The 15,774-nt window shown below is 49.5% G+C and overlaps 1 protein-coding gene across 3 annotated transcripts in view; it reads left to right on the forward strand.

The window, feature by feature from the left end:
• Positions 1–15,774, forward strand: part of TENM2 (teneurin transmembrane protein 2) — a gene marked incomplete at its 5' end in the record, with an annotated part of 1,189,887 nt that overhangs the window by 1,168,756 nt on the left and 5,357 nt on the right. For all 3 annotated transcript variants that reach the window (XM_081092171.1, XM_081092173.1, XM_081092172.1), the window contains 2 exons: positions 3,036–3,332; positions 4,775–6,389. In XM_081092171.1, coding sequence (XP_080948297.1) covers positions 3,036–3,332; positions 4,775–6,389 — 1,912 coding nt within the window. The remainder of the gene's footprint in view (positions 1–3,035; positions 3,333–4,774; positions 6,390–15,774) is intronic.

Here is a 15,774-nt window from a genome sequence, read left to right on the forward strand (position 1 = left end):
TATAAGCTTGCGCAAGGGCATTTAAACCTAGTCGTGCCTTGCATGTCACAGGAAGATAATAACAGTGCTCGCCTAGGAGTGTTATTGTGAGGATTGAATAAGATAAAACAAGGGCAGTGCTCGGAGCAGGCTAAGAGCATCATAGGTCCTCAGGCCACATGGCTCTGTTGGTGGTGGTCGTCCCGCCTTCCACCACAGGCACCAAGCCTGATATTGGCGCAGAATTAACATTCAATCCTATATAATAAAAGGCTAATATGCAAATCGACTGAACAGCGGAACGATCAGTCACTATGATACGCACTGACCACAGGGGGCAGACGCTTAACACAGGACTGCCCCCTGGTGGTCATTGAGCTCCCACAGGGGGACTGCCACTCAGCCAGAAGCCAGGCTCATGGCTGGCAAGCGCAGTGGCAGTGGCGGGAGCCTCCCCTGCCTCCACAGCAGCCCCAAGGACATCCCCCAAGGGCTCCCAGACTGCGAGAGGATGCAGGCTGGACTGAGGGATCCAGCCCCCCCCCCAACCCCCAGTGCATGAATTTCATGCACTGGGCCTCTAGTGAATAATAAATGCACTGGGGGCTATACACTGTTATCAAAGAGAGCAAAAGGGGGAATAGGGAAAGGGAATGGGGATAGGAGATAGGAGATGGTGGGGTGTCACTAGCAGTTGGCTCAGAGAACGCTGAAAATCCTTCCTCCCTCTTGCCGCATCATTCATTCTGCTGAATAAAACATTGGCGAGGGCTTGAGCTGGAATTCTTAAACTCGCAGGTCTGGGAATCTTCTGCAGTTGTCCCAAATGGAGCAACCCGATGTGGCCAAACTTCTGTCTCCAGAGGAGGTGACCCCAGCCTGTGTGACTCTAATTTGGGATCAAGATCCCCAGTAATTCTGGCAGAATTAAGTTTGGACTGGTTAAAAAAAAAGTGCTGCCCCTCCCCTGTTGTCTTCGTGACTGTTCTTCCCAATTGCTGTGAGTCTGATGGTGTGCATCTTCTGCTGAAAGCTAAGCTTCTTATAATCCCAAGAACTTGCCACCTTCATCCCTATATCCAGGCTTTTCCAAATGTTCTATCTCAAATGTTCTATCCCTTTCTCTCCACGGAAATAGCAACAGTTTGAAAAGTCAAGTAGTCCTGGGTTCAAATCCAGCCCCTGAACCTGTCTAGCTATGTCACCCTCTGAGCTAACTGCCCATGCAAAAAATAACTTCTACTTATGTTGTGAGAATTAAACTGGGATCAGGTATCTAAAGTACCTAGCACAGTACCTGTCAAAGCATCAGGGGCTTATATCAGCTTAGATTAGTTTCAACTGCAATGTAACAGAGATATAGGAATAACGTGCTATTTTTTATGATCTAAAAGGAGTCTAGAGGTAAGCAATTCAAGGTTGGTATGGATGACCATTAAAGACACCTAAGTCAACAGAGAGAGAGAGAGAGAGAGAGAGAGAGAGAGAGAGAGAGAGAGACAGAGACATCATCCTTGAGGCTTCCATCCTCAAAGTCAGCCCATAATCACAAGGTGAATGCTGGAGCTCCAGAGATCACGTCCGCATTCCACCTAAGAGGAGAGGAAAGTGGGGAAAACAAAAGGGTGCCTACTTCTTAGCTGAGTTGGCTTCTTCAAGGTTCCCAGAAGACCGAGCTAATAACTATCACTTACATCGTGTTAGCCACCCCTGTCTCCAAAGGAAGCTGTGAAATGTCGTTCTTTACCTGAGTACAATACTGCTCTGCAGAATACAGGTGTCTGAGGTATTAGAAGTAGTCCTTGTCTCCCCATCATGCTGCAACATGAAGCCCTCAAGGGCCGTGGCATTGCCTTACAGTCTCTGCCTCAGTGGACATACCTCAGGGCACTCAATGCACATATAACACAGGAAGCAGTAAACCTGGTTACATGTCTAAGTGGTTAACTGGTCAAAGTCTTTAGAGCTACTAGTAAATCCCAGACCAACCCCACCACGTCATTGCTGTGAGACCTTGAGCAAGGACGTAACCTCTCTGTTTCCAGCACAGTTTCCTCATTTATCCAGTGATCTTTGTGAGCATCAGTTCAGACAATAGATGCAAATCGCCTAACTCAATGCCTATACATACTAGCCCTCGGCCCATGTGAAAGTTGTTACCATCATCATCACCAGCATCATTATTATCATTAGGTGCTAGTGAACCATTAGGGTAAGGTGAGGAGGTACCAGACATCTCTCCCATCTCTTCCCTCTGCCTGTTTATATCCTCCGTTGCCTTCAGCAGTCACTCCAGGGACGTCTGGATTTGCAGTCAATTATATTGAAAGAGCCTGAGTCGGCCTCATTTTATTCACTTCCAGCCATCCTCTCAGGACTAGCTAAACCTCAAGAGTCAGCCCTTCCCTTTTTTGGCATCTCTCAGCCCTGTTGAGGTCTCCCCAGTGAGTTCTTGCAACCCTGACAGTGGTAAGATTTTTCTCTACATAGAAGTAAAGGAGTGCACATAAGAATGAGCCTTCAGATTCCCAGGTCTTTGTAAAATATGGGTTTCCAAGACCTTCTCCCTACCCTCCTGGGTACTTCTGCTTAAGGCTTCAGAAGAAATTCTGGCACCTGCTATTACAGATTGTTAGCTGCTCAGCTGATGACATGGCCAAAAACGGTTCTAAGTGTGCAAATATACAAATCCTCTTGGCCCCTTGGTGGCCGTGCACTGCACATTTGTCGCCATCCACGCTTTCTACAACCTGGTGGCACCCTTGTAATTGTGCAAGTCCCAGCCCATGTGACTGCTCCTGGCTGCCATGCCCAGATCATCCATCAGTGACCTTAAGCAGCCCCATGTCTGTATTCCAGTACATCCCACAAATATCGCCATTTTCTATGCATACCGTGATGTAAGAGTTTAGAAAGCGCTCCTCTAGGTAAATTCAGGGTTATTTCTTCCTCCGATGCACACTGTGCCCCAGCCGCACCAAACACGTCCTCCATAGAAGCCTGAGCTAACATGCCCAGGTGGTATATTTCAAACCAGGCCCTTTGTGTTTGCCTAGGTCCACGGAAGGAATCTCTTGTCCATCGACTATGACCGGAATATTCGAACGGAAAAGATCTATGATGATCACCGGAAGTTCACCCTGAGGATCATTTACGACCAGGTGGGCCGCCCCTTCCTCTGGCTCCCCAGCAGCGGGTTGGCAGCCGTCAACGTCTCGTACTTCTTCAATGGGCGCTTGGCTGGCCTGCAGCGTGGGGCCATGAGTGAGAGGACAGACATCGACAAGCAAGGCCGGATCGTGTCACGCATGTTTGCTGACGGGAAAGTGTGGAGCTACTCCTACCTTGACAAGGTGGGTATCCGTGCCACCCTGGGCCAGCGGGGCTGTCTCTTGCTAAGGCTGCTCTTTTTCAGCTGACCGAATACACTTTGCTATAAGGCATCTGAACATCTTTACTTGGATTCCACAAGGGTTCCTCTCCCACTCTCCCCCCTCACTGGGAAGGAGGCAATCTGAATGAAATGTTATTCATAGCTCAGCACTATTACCATTAAAAGCAAAAAAAAAAAGTACTAGATACTCAGGAATGGCAAAACGGATAGACTGTCTGATTTTATTCCAAAAATCCTAATAAGTGCTGTTGAAGCTGACAGAATCAACCCGTTGGCAACATGGCTAATCATCACTTACAAAGTAGAAATCCTTACTTATAAATTAGAAATGGCTAATCATTTCTTATAAATTACTTACAAATTAGAAATGCCTTGCCCGAAATTTAGCCATCAGAGGAAGAGATTGTGCTTAAAACTCAAGCACACAGAGCAACACCCTTCCCCTGGGCCTATTGTTGAACCAGCCAATGGATCCTCTCCACAGATTCCCTGTGTCTAAAAGTGCCAGGTTCAGGTCTCCGTGTAGGTCTGCGGAGGTTGGCCATGCAATAAAAAGAGGTCCCTTCAGGACACAAGTCACGACTTTTGAGGCTGCCCTGGTCATCTCGTCATTAGACAGAAGCTGCTGGACTCACCTTGACACAGGTCCATTTCATTCCTTCCTCGCCTCCTGATTAGTGATCCCTTGCAGACAGAGCTGTTACCTCCTCTGTAAGAGAGGGGCTGCTGTCCCTTGGGTCCCTCCCAAATACTGTTCTCATTATGCCATAAAATACTGGAATGGTTGACCAGAGGAGGCAGGAATCTCCCAATGGCCTCAAGTTCAAGGCCATTTTTTTTACCCAAAGAATCAATGATTCTGAACTATTTAATCTTTTCAGTAGCTTCTAAAGGGAGGCTTGTGCTTTCTCTTTAATCAAGGGTGGCAGAAACATAGTATGTGTGTCACACCTGTCCCCTGCTGCGTCAGTGGCAAGTCATTACTAAACAATCTCAGGATTTCTTGTTATTGAGTCTATAGGCAAACTCAACCAATGCCTCTTAGCTCGGTCCTCCAAGCCCTCCAAGCAACAGCAGCACCACCTGGGAGCTTGTTATAAAAGCAGATTCTCAGGCCCCACCCCTCCCAGAACGAATGAATCAGAATCTGCCTTTTAACAAGATCCCTGGGTATTTCACATGCACATTAAGGTTTGAGAAGCGCTGCTCCGGACAGCCACCCTGATCCATCAGAGTTGGCATGCCCAATGAAATCAACCTACTCATAACCTCTGGTCTAAACTTCCCCATCCCTCGTGCCTTTTGAATGGACTTTTGGAGAAATGGCATAAATTCTGTCCGTGTGAGTGATTGGTCCTCAAAAGCCAACTCATGGATTTCCTTCCCCTTTCCATCCTCCAGTCCATGGTCCTCCTGCTTCAGAGTCAGCGTCAGTACATATTTGAGTATGACTCCTCCGACCGTCTCCACGCCGTCACCATGCCCAGTGTCGCCCGGCACAGCATGTCCACGCACACTTCCATTGGCTACATCCGCAACATTTACAACCCGCCTGAAAGCAATGCTTCGGTCATCTTTGACTACAGTGATGATGGCCGAATCCTGAAGACGTCCTTTTTGGGCACCGGGCGCCAGGTATTCTACAAGTATGGGAAACTCTCCAAGTTATCAGAGATTGTCTATGACAGTACCGCTGTCACTTTTGGGTACGACGAGACCACTGGTGTTTTGAAGATGGTCAACCTCCAAAGTGGGGGCTTCTCCTGCACCATCCGGTACCGGAAGATTGGCCCGCTCGTGGACAAGCAGATCTATAGGTTTTCTGAGGAAGGCATGGTCAATGCCAGGTTCGACTATACCTATCATGACAACAGCTTCCGGATCGCAAGCATTAAGCCCGTCATAAGTGAAACTCCCCTTCCTGTTGACCTCTACCGCTATGATGAGATTTCGGGCAAGGTGGAGCACTTTGGCAAGTTTGGAGTTATCTATTATGACATCAATCAAATCATTACCACCGCCGTGATGACCCTCAGCAAACACTTTGACACCCACGGGAGGATCAAGGAAGTTCAGTACGAGATGTTCAGGTCCCTCATGTACTGGATGACGGTGCAATATGACAGCATGGGAAGAGTGATCAAGAGGGAGCTAAAACTGGGGCCCTATGCCAACACCACCAAGTACACCTATGACTATGACGGGGATGGGCAGCTTCAGAGTGTGGCTGTCAATGACCGCCCGACCTGGCGCTACAGCTATGACCTCAACGGGAACCTTCACTTGCTGAACCCGGGCAATAGTGTGCGCCTTATGCCCTTGCGCTATGACCTCCGGGATCGGATAACCAGACTTGGCGATGTGCAGTACAAAATTGACGATGATGGCTATCTGTGCCAGCGAGGGGCTGACATCTTCGAGTACAACTCCAAGGGCCTCCTGACGAGAGCCTACAACAAGGCCAGTGGGTGGAGCGTCCAATACCGCTATGATGGTGTGGGGCGGCGGGCTTCCTACAAGACCAACTTGGGCCACCATCTGCAATATTTCTACTCTGACCTCCACAACCCGACTCGCATCACCCATGTCTACAATCACTCCAATTCAGAGATAACCTCGCTCTACTATGACCTCCAAGGTCACCTCTTTGCCATGGAGAGCAGCAGTGGGGAGGAATACTATGTTGCCTCAGATAACACAGGGACTCCCCTGGCTGTGTTCAGCATCAATGGTCTCATGATCAAACAGTTGCAATATACAGCCTATGGGGAGATTTATTATGACTCCAACCCCGACTTCCAGATGGTCATTGGCTTCCATGGGGGACTCTACGATCCCCTGACCAAACTGGTCCACTTCACTCAACGTGATTATGATGTGCTGGCTGGACGATGGACCTCTCCAGACTACACCATGTGGAAAAACGTGGGCAAGGAACCAGCCCCCTTTAACCTGTACATGTTCAAGAGCAACAATCCTCTCAGCAATGAGCTGGATTTAAAGAACTACGTGACAGGTGAGGACACTGCTGCCTCAGTTGGGCAGTGGCTCCCTGTGGGGTGGTTGTCCTGGTACACCATTGGGAACCTCAAAAGAAGGTCTTATGTCTTATACTAGGAGAATGTGGAGAACTGTAAACCCTGGGCTGTACAGTATCTAGGACAGTCAAGTGACAGCAGTACAGAGCAGTCACCAAGTCAGTCTGAAGATGTCCTGACCATTTGCAAGTCCATTTAGTTGAAATAAGTTTTATAAGAGGCTTTTTACCCCCACAGAGGAAAACCACCATAGGAAGAGGGAAAGAAAGGGACACTAGTGTCAGAGCTATCTGGTTCCAAATCTCCTCCTTGATTTATAAACCAATGGGCCATGGGCTACTTGTCCAATCTCTCTGAGCTGTAGTTTCCTTCTCTGTGAAAGGACACTCATGAAACCATCCCAGAGAGTGGTCTTGAAAAGTACATGAACTCTAATGTAGGTGAAGTCTAGTACCTGGCACTAAGACAGTGGATGTTCACCAAAGGGCATCTGCTCATGCTGTTAACATCATCGTCACTAGTGAAGCAATGAGTTAGCCTCGGTATGGAGATGACTAAGACCCAGTTCCCCACCTCACCCCCAGGCTGGCAGGACACACATACAAATAACCAATGATAACACAAAACAGAATTGTCTATGCTACCTTACAGGTACCTGTTATTTATTCAACAAGCATTTCTAGAGTGACCAGGCTAGTTTCTGGGGAATACAATGCTGAACAAGACAAGCACCTTTCTCTCAAAGGGTGTGTGTGTGTGTGTGTGTGTGTGTGTGTGTGTGTGTGACTTAAGATTTTAAAAATTTGATGTACTACAGAAGGGCCCCAAGGGTCAAAATGGGCCTAATGAAGGTGATCTTGGTTGGCAGAAATGGGCTCAAGGGTAAAGAAGAACTATGAGCAAAAGTCAGAAGGACACAGGAAGCTTTGACAGGGTATGAAGAGAGACATCAGAGAGGGTCTTCTCCACCTACATGTCCATCCATCCATTCACCGATTCAACAAATATTTTCATAGCATCTAAGATATACTTAGAACCAGAGATGCAGTGGAGAGCATGTTAAAGTCCCCGTCCTCAGGGAAATAAGCAAGGAAGTCTGGATGGATGGATGGATGGATGGATGGATGGATGGATGGATGGAGATCCAAAGAGACCAACTTCCAGCAAAGAAGCCAAGGCCATCTCGCCTGCCCGTGCATTATAGAGGAACAACACGGGGACTCCAAGTTCCAAGAAACTTAACAGCTTTTGGCCATGGGCCAGAGAGGCATCAAGCCTAAGGGGCCCCAACCTTCCCATGACAAGGAGTCACTTGTCCGTCCCCCAGATAGGAAAGGAAGCAGCAGTTACCAGGAGCACCGCGCGGCCCACTATGTCCTGTGCTTCAGAGAGAAATAGTCTGACCTTAACGATCAATCTGTGGCTATGCCATGCCTCATACACAAGTTCCAGGTCCTTTCAAGCCGAGCCGAGTACCCCACCCCCAACAGAAGCAGCGGGTACCTGTGAGCCCAGGAGCTACGGCCACACTGGTTCCCTCCCATCCTCCCCCCTGCACCTCGTTGGGAGGCACTCCCATGCTACTCTGCCAGGCTTCCTCTCTTCCCTGTGGCTTAGCCTGACTTTTGACCCCAGTTCACTGCAGTTTTAAATTAAAGCCCCTCTCAGGAAAACACACACATGTATATAGTTTCAGATAATGATAAGTGCGATGAAGAGAAATAAAATAGGCTAAAGGGTTAGAGAGTGATAGGCAGCGTCTACGTGGGAGCTCACAGAGGCCTTTCTGAAAAGGTGGCGTTTGAGCACATCTTTATGAAATGGGAGGGAGGGGGCAACGGGAGGAACAGTGTCCCAGACGGAGGAAACGATGTGGGGGGGGGGGGCGGTGCATAGGAGAAGACTCTCCCACCGCCCAAACTGTGCTTCCCTAAGCCCTGCTGGGCGCTGGATACCTTAGGGATGGATCAGCCAGAGGCACATTTTTAAAGCCCTCAAAATGAGCTGAACAGGTGCCTACAGCTGCCAAGGCCCAAACAAAATCATTCGCAGAGTACACTCGACCTCACTGGTTCTTCTGAAAGGGGGGAAAAAAACCTTTCTGCTATTCCTGGCGGCTCAGGGGGCACACGAAGTTCAGTGGTAGAGGGGACCCAGAAAATAAACTGGAGCTGGGAAGAAAACCCACCAGGAGCAGTAAGAGCTGGCTGGCTCCTTCTCGGCCTGGTTTAGGGGAGGGGGTTTGTGCCTCTCAACACAAAGGACGGACCCCTTCCTTCGTCCCAAGGTAGGGGCGAGAGAGAAAAAGCAGAAGGCTCTTGCTTTGGCCTCCTGAGTCTCAGGAAAAGGGGGGAAAGCTGGTGTTTTGAACTGGCAGATACCAGATGGTAGCTCTGGGTGTCCTCTGAGTTGGAATCACTGCTGTATTGGGGGGAGGGGGGTCCTCCCCCTGTTCATGGGGGCTGAGGTCGGTCCTGGCCTCTGGGCTGCCTGGGCCCAGGGGGCTGCTGCTGTCTTCACTGGAAGGAGGGGCGGCTTCATGGGCGCTGGGCTCAGGCCGGGAGCCGTCCATGGGCCCTCGGCTGGGCTTGGTCTCGACGTCCTCACCTTATGGTAGGCTAGCTGCTGGGTGGCCTGGGGCGGAAGGACCTTCTGTATCTGGAATCTGGGTGGGGGCGCCCACTCATCTAGTTGTGGGTCCCCCTCCAATGGGGCTGTCTCTTTAGGTTCTACCCGTTTGGTGGCGGGTCCCTGGGCCTCGCACAAAGCCAAGTCCATAGAGGAAGGTGGTGGAAGCCACCCTCTGGGCCTCCCCGCAGGGTCTGCAGCTCGCTTCCCTGCGCTGCCTGTTTCCGCCACCACAGCTGGTGGGGCAGCTGGGCAAGGCCGGCGGTGAATCCATTCACCCAGTATCTACGTGGGGGGGGGGGGGGGGTGTCGGGGCTGAGAGGGGCGAAGGGGCTGCCCTTCACTGGCAACCCCCTGGGCCCAGTTACGTGAGCAGTTTCTGCACCTTCTCTCCTTCCACAGTCTCTCCAAGGCTGCGCAGAGGCGGGGCTTCAGTAACAGCTGCCCGGGGACCCGAGGCATCCGCCTGGGTGTTGATGGATCCGTAACCATTCGGACCTGGAACTGTCGGGCAGCACCGGCCAGTCCGTCTGACTCCGGCTGGGGGCGCAGGGGTCCCCGAGGCTGCCGTTGCAGATGAGGGGGGGGGCGCTAGGGGTGCGGGGTCCCAGCAGCGGAGCCCGAGGCAGCTCCGATCCCGCCGCCTGCTTTCTGTGGCTCCGCGGGCACTGGTCCCACCACCGCTATCGCCCCAGAGACGCGAACTGGCGAGTCGCCACTGGGGGCCGCTGGCGACACTGCTGCCGCCTCTGCCTCACCCATCTCGGGGGTCCAGTACCGGCCGCTCACCCCGCGAGGCGAGGTCCAGTACCAGCCGCTGACCCCGCGAGGCGAGGTCCAGTACCGGCCGTTCATGCCGTGGGGTCCAGGACTGGCCACGGCGGCTCCCCTCCCCTCCCCGCCCCTTCCGCGGCTCGCGAACCGCCACCCACGTGCGCTCCCGAGCCCTGCGCCCCAGGAAGGCGGCTTTCCTGGTTCCAGTGCTTCAGACTCAATAAATGTGAATTAAATCAGGTTGAACCAAGTCCAACAAAATTAAATCCGGAAACTATTAGAGTCTGACATAAACGGTAGTGTTAGAGAAGCCACGTGGCCTGGGCTGATGTTTCCCGTCCCAGCTGGACCAGGGAGCTGCGGGGAGAGCAGGGCCAGGCACAGGCCCACACCCGCTGCCCCCTCAGGGGGAGGGGACCCCTGGAGCGGGGACCCCCGCGGAGAACACCAACTCGTCTCCACTCTGCGCACGGTGGCTCATCTGTAACCTCATCTCAAAGAGCCTTCATTTGCCACTTAGGAGAGCAGCCGAGTGGTTGAACTTGCCGCTCGCCATTTAAGCAGAAGAATAATTAAGATGTAGTCGGTAGGAACGGGAAGCACGGAACCTTCTCTCTCTCTCTCTGGTGCCCAAGAGCATCTTGGCTGTTGGGAAATTGCTCTCTGAATGCAAGAGGCTCCCTGGAGAGCGGGCGGGGGAGGCCCCGTCAGCAGCTCCAAGACACCTGGGCTGGAGCAGAGGGGCAGCTGCCAGGAAGGGGCGACGGAGGTCAGGAAAGATTCCTTTCCCACTCACGGGCTCCAAAAATGCAGCCTTTTTAACAGTTGTGGGTTTTTTTAATATTTTTTAAATGTTTTTATTGGTTCTAGAGAAAGAGGGAGAGGGAGAAATAGAAACAATGATGAAAGAGAAACAGCCATCAGCTGCCTCCTGCACACCCCCTACTAGAGATCAAGCCCGCAACCCAATCATGTGCCCTGACCGAGAATTGAACCCGTGACCTCTTGGTGCATGGGACATGTTCAATCCACTGAGCCACGATGGCCGGGCTTAACAGTTCTTTTTTTAAGGTGATATATTGATGATTGCTATGTCTGTGATTAAAAGGTATTAGTAAAAAGACAGGGAGACAGCTGTCCCTCCCAATGTTAGCATCCCAGGAGACTCCCCAGTCCTGGACAAACCTGGACCAGAGCCCAGCCCAGAGCCTGGTCTGTCCTCAGGCCATGAGCACGTTCTGGCCTTGCCCATCACTTGCTGTGTAACTTGAACAAATGTCTTAACCTTTCTGAGCTTTCGGTTCTTCATCAGCAAAATGGTGATAATAATAGTTCTCCCCCATGGGATTGGGAAAAGTAAATGAATTGTGACTTGTAACGCACTTGGCTCAGCACAAAGGCGATGGAATGCGGTTGCTATGCATGCCCAGCAATGAACTTGGACATGGGAACTTTGTAGATGAAGAGTGGGGACGCCACCCCTGAATCATCTTCTGGGGTGTGGAGGGAGGACGCTCCAGCTCCACCCTGAAACAGATCCAAATTCTGCTCTGAGTGGCATGGATTTGGCAAACCGGAAACCCCAACAAATTTGGAGCCAAGTGAACCTCCTAGGTGTCACCCACCATGACTTGCATTTTCCCCCCACCCCTTGTCCTGAGTGGGTCTTTGGGTTTATAACCCCAGGCACCTGTGAGCATAAAGTCAGATTTTGTGGGGTTTCCTTTCCCTCGGTGACGAGGAAGGCGGTCCTCCTCCTCCTTCCCGCACCCGCTCCTCCCATCTCTGCTTAGCACCAAGCTGCTGCGCTGACAGCAGGTTTTGGAGAGAGAACGTGCTTCCAGATGCACTGGAGAACCTGAGAAGAGGGAGGGAATGAGCTCTTAGGAGGCACCAGGTTGCCAGATGTTTAAGGAGCCCGTCACGTACCAGTGACTTCCAAGGGAGGAGGGGGCTTGTGGTGCCAGGTGTGTCTCCCGCCGAATGGAGGAGGAGACCAGCAACTCGAATAAACACTTTACAGTAGATTTAGACTCAGAAACCAAGCCATGTTAGAAGGTAAAAAAGGCAGGTGGCATGAGCAATTATTATTCGTGGGTGTGGCCCTTCAAATTCCTGGTCTCAAAGGCAGGGGCCAGGAATCACCTCCTGAGTGCTAGGGAGGATCCTACAGGGAAAAGACCTCTCTTGCCTTTCAGGGAACTCCCTACACAGCCCACATCTCTGTGAAGGTGTGCAGATGAGGTACTAAGCAGCATGGAAACACAGATGGGGACCTTAGTCTCTTTTCAGTCCTCCTTGTATTCCTCCCAATCAGTTGAGGCGGAGAAAGTCTACCCTGGACACTGGGATGTGTTTGCCACCTCATTAACACTTCTAATCTCCCTTTTTAATGGAGAGAGCAGATCTAAGACTCCCCCAGTAGCTGGCAACAAAATCATGCTCAATTTAATTGCATCGATTCTGTTTTCTTTGTTTTAATTTTACAGTTATTTTCTGTTTGCATCAAGTGAGTCTGCTTTCACATTGATGGTAGTAGCAATGTCTCTTTTTAAAAATGGACTGAGGGAAGCCCTGGCCCGTGTGGCTCAGTTGGTTGGGTGTCAACCCATGCACTGAAAGATTGCCAGTTTGATTCTAGGTAGGTCAGTTTGTGGGTGTGCAGGAGGCAACCAATCACTGTCTCGCTCTCACATCAGTAATTCTCTCTCTCTCCTCCCATCCTCTCTCTCTAAAAATCCATTTTAAAAATAATTTTTGAAAAATTTTAAGAGTTTTCTTCAAGAAAAAATGGACTGGCTTAAGTGAAAAAGAAAACTTGATTTTTCCGAAATCAGGAAGTAAATGCCTGCGCAGGTGATATGTAGATATGGCCAAACAATGGTGCCGAGGCCATTCAAAAATGAATGGCCATTCAAAAATGACTATCCACAGTTGGGAAAGCCAGGCTCTACAGCATCCGGCACAAAACAGCTGCTTCGTCAATATGTGATTGTTGCTGCACTAAAGCCAGGCTTCTCTCTGCTGGATGCTGACACACTTTTGAAGGCAATCTCAAGCCTGCATTGTTAAATAATTCTTAAATGGGCTAGCACTAATATGTCATTGCCAAGTCGCTCAAGGGACTAGTCTGTGCCCAAGGCCAACGAATGCATCATGAATCCCAGATTCCCTCCCATTCAAGGGTTCTTACAAGCCTGTATGTTTAGTACCAAAGTCATGCCGAACCGGTTTTGCTCAGTGGATAGAGCGTCGGCCTGTGGACTGAGGGGTCCCAGGTTCGATTCCGGTCAGGGGCATGTACCTTAGTTGCGGGCGCATCCCCAGTCGGGGGCGTGCAGGCGGCAGCTGTTCGATCCCTCTCATCGATGTTTCTAACTCTCTATCCCTCTCCCTTCTTCTCTGTAAAAAAAATCAATAAAATATATTTTTAAAAAAAAACAAAGTCAGCATTAACTCATGACAGTCCTGGGGCAGACCTAGCCCCTTCACAAGCATGCTCTGAGGCAGGGATAGCTAGCTCCTCTGTCACCCTTACACCAGTCAGGGAAGCCTTTGCCACATTTGTTCAGTGTTTACTTCATTCATTCATTCATTCATTCCAGGGACACTTACTGAGCACCTATCAATACAAATATATTAAAAAAGAAAAAAAAAGAAAACTGAAAACAGGCTTTTTCTTTTTTTTTAACCCTCACTCTAGAATATTTTTCCTTTGATTTTTAGAGAAAGTGGAAAGGAGGGAGAAGGGAGAGAGAGACAGACAGAGATATCAATTGGTTGCCTCCCACATGCACCCCAACCCCAGGCCAAGGATTGAACCTGCAACCAAGGTACATGACCTTGACCAAGAATTGAACCCATGACCCTTCAGTCCAAGGGCCAACTCTCTAACCATTGATCAAAACTGTCCGGGGCTAAAAACAGATTTTCAACAAAAATCTGTGCACCAGTGGTCATAGCAGCATTGCTCATAATAGTAAGGAAAAAGGGTATAAACAACCCAAATATTCATAAACTAATGAATGGATAAGCAAAATGTAGTATATCCAAACAATGGAATATTCTTTAGCCATAAAAAGGAATGCTAAGCCCTGGCCCATGTGGCTCAGTTGGTTGGGTGTTGTCCCATGCACTGAAAGGTTTTAGGTTTGATTCCCAGTCAGGGCACATGCCCAGGTTGCGCTTTTTTTTTGTTTGTTTTGGTTTTTTTGCTTTTTTAATGCTTTTTTAAATATGTTTTTATTGATTTCAGAGAGGAAGGGAGAAGGAGAGAGAGATAGAAACATCAATGATGAGAGAGAATCATTGATCGGCTTGCCTCTTGCACACCCCCTACTGGGGACCGAGACCACAACCCCAGGCACATGCCCTTGACCAGAATTGAACCTGGGACCTTTCTTTCAGTCTACAGGCTGACACTCTATCCACTGAGCCAAACCAGCCAGGGCAGGTTGAGGGTTTCAAAGGAGAATGGGAAGAGAATGGGAGACAATGAGTATAGAAAATTATTGTAAGTTTGAGAAACTTTTTGAAAGGGGGATAAGAAATGAGTGATGGCTAAAGGGAGAAGTAGAGACAAGGGAGGAATTGTTTAGGGTGGACATTTAGTAGCATGTTTGTATGCTGATGAGGTTGATCCATTGAAAGAAGAGGAGATTGGTGACATGGGGGGGAGAGAGTTGCTGGAGTGATGCTCTTGAGTGGCCAGGGAAGGATGTGACCTAGTGCGTAAGTGGAGGGTTGACTTAAATAGCTCCAGGAAGAAGGTGGGGAATGTGGGCACGGATGCTGGGAGAGAGTTTCGGAAACTCCCCTCTAGCTGCATCAGTTTTCTCAGGAGAATAGGAAACACGGTCAGCCGCTAGAGGGAGGAAGGGAAAGCAGAGATGAGAAGATGTAAAATCACCCAGGAGAATGGGAGGATGCCTGAGTGGAGGAAGGGAACATAGTCAGATGGCCAGGCAACTAGCAGTGGTTCTCAACCTATGGGTCGCGACCCCTGAAAATACATCCTGCATATCAGATATTTACATTACGATTCCCAACAGTAGCAAAATTATAGTTGTGAAGTAGCAACGAAAATAATTTTATGGTTGGGGTCACCATAACATGAGGAACTGTATTAAAGGGTCACGGCATTAGGAAGGTTGAGAACCACTGAAGGCACAATTAGGGTTGGTGGTCAGGAATTGAAAGTGACACAGTCAGCATGATTACATTAGTTTCTCCAGGCACATTCAGCTGCACAGCCCCAAACATGGAATAAGCAAAGACTCAAATTTAACCAAAACTGTGACTTCAACAAGCAAGTGTGAAGAAGTGAGAAAGGGGAGAATCTGAGCCTATACACAAGGGAATGAGTCTAATGCTTGGCCATGGAATGTGTGCTCAGTGAGAGAAGCAGAGAGACCAAGATGTTGAGGGATGAGGGAAAGAGGGTTAGGATGGATTGAATGTCCTAGGGAGGGGAGAGGGTCAAGGAGTATGTATATCAGGTTACAAAAATGAGTATCCCGGCAGTGGTCCCAGGGTGATGTGCATGAAAATGACATGACGGAAGATGAGAATGATTGGTGATGAGATCCAGAGGATGAGAATGAGCGAGGAAGGATTACCAAGGAACTAAGAGGGCAGGGAGTTAAAGGATCAAGTGCTTGTATAATGAAATCACTAAAAATGAATTCAGGAACAGAGATGGAGAATGATGGTGGAGAAGAAAAGCATGAAGAAATGCAGTGAGCCCTAACCGATTTGGCTCTGTGGATAGAGCAGTGGTTCTCAACCTGTGGGTGGTGACACCTTTGGGGGTCGAACGACCCTTTCACGGGGTCGCCTAAGACCATCGGAAAACACATATATAATTACATATTGGTTTTTTTATTAATCACTATGCTTTAATTATGTTCAATTTGTAACAATGAAAATGCATCCTGCATATCAGATATTTACATTACAATT

This window comes from Myotis nattereri (genome assembly GCF_964212035.1).
Source record: "Myotis nattereri genome assembly, chromosome: 5".
Lineage (NCBI taxonomy): Eukaryota > Metazoa > Chordata > Mammalia > Chiroptera > Vespertilionidae > Myotis > Myotis nattereri.